Source organism: Oncorhynchus masou, chromosome 11 (assembly GCF_036934945.1).
Source record: "Oncorhynchus masou masou isolate Uvic2021 chromosome 11, UVic_Omas_1.1, whole genome shotgun sequence".
In the NCBI taxonomy this organism is placed as follows: Eukaryota; Metazoa; Chordata; class Actinopteri; order Salmoniformes; family Salmonidae; genus Oncorhynchus; species Oncorhynchus masou.
In genome coordinates this window covers 3176092-3181452 of record NC_088222.1, presented here as the reverse complement: position 1 = coordinate 3181452, position 5361 = coordinate 3176092, and the positions used below count along the sequence as shown (strand labels likewise).

The 5361-nt window shown below is 47.8% G+C and overlaps 1 protein-coding gene across 1 annotated transcript in view; it reads left to right on the top strand.

The window, feature by feature from the left end:
* The first annotated feature begins 2751 nt into the window (after positions 1-2751).
* The window catches only part of palm2akap2 (PALM2 and AKAP2 fusion), a 167954-nt gene continuing 165344 nt past the window's right edge, over positions 2752-5361 (top strand). The window contains exon 1 of the mRNA XM_064977228.1: positions 2752-3022. Within this exon, the coding sequence (XP_064833300.1) occupies positions 2979-3022 (44 nt within the window). The 5' untranslated portion in view covers positions 2752-2978. The remainder of the gene's footprint in view (positions 3023-5361) is intronic.

Below are 5361 nucleotides of genomic sequence, written 5' to 3'. Positions count from 1 at the left end.
CTGACCAGACATTAGACATTGGACATTGACTGACCAGACATTGACTAACCAGACATTAGACATTGGACATTGACTGACCAGACATTGACTGACCAGACATTACACATTGGACATTGACTGACCAGACATTAGACATTGACTGACCAGGCATTAGACATTGGACATTGACTGACCAGACATTAGACATTGGACATTGACTGACCAGACATTGACTGACCAGACATTGGACATTGGACATTGACTGACCAGACATTGGACATTGACTGACCAGACATTAGACATTGGACATTGACTGACCAGACATTGACTAACCAGACATTAGACATTGGACATTGACTGACCAGACATTGACTGACCAGACATTAGACATTGGACATTGACTGACCAGACATTAGACATTGGACATTGACTGACCAGACATTAGACATTGGACAATGACTGACCAGACATTGACTAACCAGACATTGACTGACCAGACATTGACTGACCAGACATTGGACATTGGACATTGACTGACCAGACATTGGACATTGACTGACCAGACATTAGACATTGGACATTGACTGACCAGACATTGACTAACCAGACATTAGACATTGGACATTGACTGACCAGACATTGACTGACCAGACATTAGACATTGGACATTGACTGACCAGACATTAGACATTGGACAATGACTGACCAGACATTAGACATTGGACATTGACTCACCAGACATTAGACATTGGACATTGACTGACCAGACATTAGACATTGGACATTGACTCACCAGACATTGACTGACCAGACATTGACTAACCAGACATTGACTGACCAGACATTGACTGACCAGACATTGACTAACCAGACATTGACTGTCCAGACATTGACTAACCAGACATTGACTGACCAGACATTGACTGACCAGACATTGACTGTCCAGACATTGACTGACCAGACATTGACTGACCAGACATTGACTAACCAGACATTGACTGACCAGACATTGACTGACCAGACATTGACTGACCAGACATTGACTGACCAGACATTGACTGACCAGACATTGACTAACCAGACATTGACTGACCAGACTTAGTGACTGGACATAAATAAAGGTTTGCCCAGACCGACCTATTCTGAGGTCAAACATTAACATGGGAATATTTGTTTGTGTGGCCTTTGAATTAAAGACATGCTTCGCTACTTAGGCCACTATTGTTTTCTTTGAGCTGGACGTGTCAATGTGTAGTACATAATGATCTGTCTGACCTCAATTAGCCACCAAAATCCCTTGTCTGAAAATGACTTTTCTCTTGAAGCTTTGCCACATCATTTCCCCTGATTTTCCCCCATATGGGCCCCTAGAAATGTGTTGTTCAAGCTAATGAACATTTGAGTGATGGCAAACAGGAGGCCGGCACCAGCGTTATCCAATCAGGTTGCAGGGTGGGCCCGACCACTTAGTGGACACAGCTGACAATGAGAATGAGAGAGAGAGAGAGAGGGAGAGAGAGAGAGAGAGAGAGAGAGGAGAGAGAGGACGGGAGAGAGAGAGAGAGAGAGAGAGAGAGAGAGACGGAGAGAGAGAGACGGAGAGAGAGAGATGGAGAGAGAGAGACGGAGAGAGAGAGAGGGGGATAGAGAGAGAGAGAGAGAGAGAGAGAGAGAGAGAGAGACGGGAGAGAGAGAGGGGGGGGAGAGAGAGAGAGAGAGAGAGAGAGAGAGAGAGAGATGGAGAGAGAGAGACGGAGAGAGAGAGATGGAGAGAGAGAGACGGAGAGAGAGAGGGGGGGAGAGAGAGAGAGAGAGAGAGAGAGAGAGAGAGACGGAGAGAGAGAGACGGAGAGAGAGAGAGAGAGGGAGAGAGAGAGAGAGAGAGGGGGGATAGAGAGAGAGAGAGAGAGAGAGAGAGACGGAGAGAGAGAGATGGAGAGAGAGAGACGGAGAGAGAGAGACGGAGAGAGAGAGACGGAGAGAGAGAGAGGGAGAGAGTATGCTATTTTCAGGGACTACTTTTGCTCCTTTGCAGAACTACTGGTTAAAAGTATTCAGAAGCACTGGAGAATGTCTTGAATTTAATGAATGAGGCAATACGATACATACAGGTTTGACTATAATACATAGGATTACAACACTGTAATATCCTCGACCCACTCCACATGGGGAATGGATTGCATTAACTGATTGCTCTTCCTGCCTCCCTCCCTCCCTCCCTGCCTTCTCTCTCTCTCTCTTTCTCTCCCACTTCCCTCCCCTCCCTCTCTCTCCTCCCTCTCTCTCCTCCCACTCCTCCCTCTCTCCTCCCTCCCTCTCTCTCTCTCCTCCTACTCCTCCCTCTCTCCTCCCCTCCCTTTCTCCCTCTCCTTACTCCCTCCCTCCTTCCTTGATCTCTCTCTCTCTCTCCCACCTCCCTCCCTCCCTCCCTCCCTCGTCCTCTCTCTCCCTCCCTCCTGCATTCTGCAGGCTGTGCTAGCTGTCAGAGTGGTGTGGAGGGAGATGCTGCAGACCGATGTGATGAGACTGAGATGTGGATGTGATGCTGCAGTCGCTGTGTGTCGGGGTTGTTCTGTGTCTTGGTGTGTTTCTGTAAAGATGTGATGTTATGCCGCTGACACACACTGCTGTTCTGCTGGAAGAGTGACTCGCCAGGAGGAGCAAAGGAGGAGGAGCAGTCCTTTCAGAGGTGAAGAACTCCTATCAAAATAGAGGAGTGGGAGAAAAGGAGGAGGAGCGAAAGAGTGGGAGGTGAGAGAGAGAGAACTGGAGAAGCAGGAAGAGAAGAGTTAGAGGAGAGAGAGAGAGAGAGACGGAGGAGGAGAGGAGCAGGAAGAGAAGAGTTAGAGGAGAGTGAGACAGAGCCGGAGGAGGAGAGAAGCAGGAAGAGGGGAGTGAGAGAGAGAGAGAGAGAGAGAGAGAGAGAGAGAGAGAGAGAGGGGGGGAGAAAGCCAGAGGAGGAGAGAAACAAGAAGAGAAGAGCAGAGAGAGAGAGAGCCATGATAGGCACACCTCTGCAGAGGAAAGCCCCAGCATCATCAGAGTGAGTAGCATTACCTTCTATATTCCCCCCTACTCTTCCTCCTCCCTGCCTCACACCCTCCTCCCTCTTCCTCCTCCCTGCCTCACACCCTGCCTCACACCCTCCCTCCTCTTCCTCCATCCTCCTCTTCCCACTATCCCTTCCCTCCATCGCCCTCACTTCCTCCCTCCAATCTCCTCTTCCCTCCCTCCATCCCTCCCTCCATCTTCCTCTTCCTTTCCTCCATCCCACCCTCTTTCCATCCGTCTTCATCCTCCATCCTGCTTTGCCCTCCTCCTCCGTCGGACATCATCCCAGGGTTGCTGTGGCAACAGCAGCTCTGGATGGGCAAGGCATGAACTCAGCTGGTCATGGCTCCATGCAGAGAGGAGAGATGCTACTCATCGTGTCATCATTCTCTCTCTCTCTCTCTTCCTGTCGACCTCATTGTTTATGGACGGTTTGTCATGTATATTATTCATAGGGTTGGGTCAGTCACGTTGAGCAGACTATCTTTGTCTATCTTTGTCAGACTATCTCTCTCTCTCTCTCTCTCTCTCTCTCTCTCTCTCTCTCTCTTTCTCCATGGCTCAGTGCCTCTCTCAGGGTAGCTCAGGGCTGACCGGGCAAACAGTTCTGTGATTGTTGCAGGGAAACACAACTGCTTGAGCGACTTACAGTTAATGCAGTCATCTCCAGATAGCTAGGTGGACCAGTCATAGTCAGTACATTCATCTTCAGATAGCTAGGTGGACCAGTCATAGTCAGGACATTCATCTCCAGATAGCTAGGTGGACCAGTCATAGTCAAACATTCACAGATAGCTAGGTGGACCAGTCATAGTCAGTACATTAATCTACAGATAGCTAGGTGGACCAGTCATAGTCAGACATTCATCTGCAGATAGCTAGGTGGACCAGTCATAGTCAGTACATTCATCTCCAGATAGCTAGGTGGACCAGAGTCAGCAGATAGGTGGACCAGTCATAGTCAGTACATTCATCTTCAGATAGCTAGGTGGACCAGTCATAGTCAGTACATTCATCTCCAGATAGCTAGGTGGACCAGTCATAGTCAGTACATTCATCTCCAGATAGCTAGGTGGACCAGTCATATAGTCCAGTAGTCATTCATTCTCCAGATAGTTAGGTGGACCAGTCATAGTCAGTCAGATAGTCAGGACCAGTCATTCATCATCTCCAGATAGCTAGGTGGACCAGTCATAGTCAGTACATTCATCTCCAGATAGCTAGGTGGACCAGTCATAGTCAGTACATTCATCCAGATAGCTAGGTGGACCAGTCATAGTCAGTACATTCATCTCCAGATAGCTAGGTGGACCAGTCATAGTCAGTACATTCATCTTCAGATAGCTAGGTGGACCAGTCATAGTCAGTACATTCATCTCCAGATAGCTAGGTGGACCAGTCATAGTCAGTACATTCATCTCCAGATAGCTAGGTGGACCAGTCATAGTCAGTACATTCATCTCCAGATAGCTAGGTGGACCAGTCATAGTCAGTACATTCATCTTCAGATAGCTAGGTGGACCAGTCATAGTCAGTACATTCATCTCCAGATAGCTAGGTGGACCAGTCATAGTCAGTACATTCATCTCCAGATAGCTAGGTGGACCAGTCATAGTCAGTACATTTATCTCCAGATATCTAGGTGGACCAGTCATAGTCAGTACATTCATCTCCAGCTAGGTCATCTCCAGTCATAGTCAGTACATTCATCAGATAGCTAGGTGGACCAGTCATAGTCAGTACATTCATCTCCAGATAGCTAGGTGGACCAGTCATAGTCAGTACATTCATCTCCAGATAGCTAGGTGGACCAGTCATAGTCAGTACATTCATCTCCAGATAGCTAGGTGGACCAATCATTGTCAGTTCCTTTTCCTCAATAAAGTAGCTCAGCAAAGTAATTGCTAGATGACTGTTAGTTGGCGTCAGAGGGGTCAAGTGTTGGTTTCTTGAGGAGGGGAGCAACTCTGGCCATCTTGAATTCAAGAGGGGATGCAGCCAATGGGCAGGGATGAGTTGATAAGGGAAGTGAGGGATGAGAGACGGTCTCCAGAGATGGCTAGTTCTGTAAGCTCTCAATGTGAGGAAAGGGGACAGTGAGAGGAAAGGGGACAGTGAGAGTCAAATGATGAAGAAAGGGAGGAGAGTAGGGTTGAAGTTGCAGAATCAGGAGACAGCAGGGAGAAGGATTTAGCAGAAGGGAGAGATGATAGGATAGAAGAGGAGAGAGTAGAGAGAGAGAGAGAGAGAGAGAGAGAGAGAGAATTATTGCTGTTGGTCCCACCATTTATTTATATATAAATATATATATATATTTCTATATGTATGATT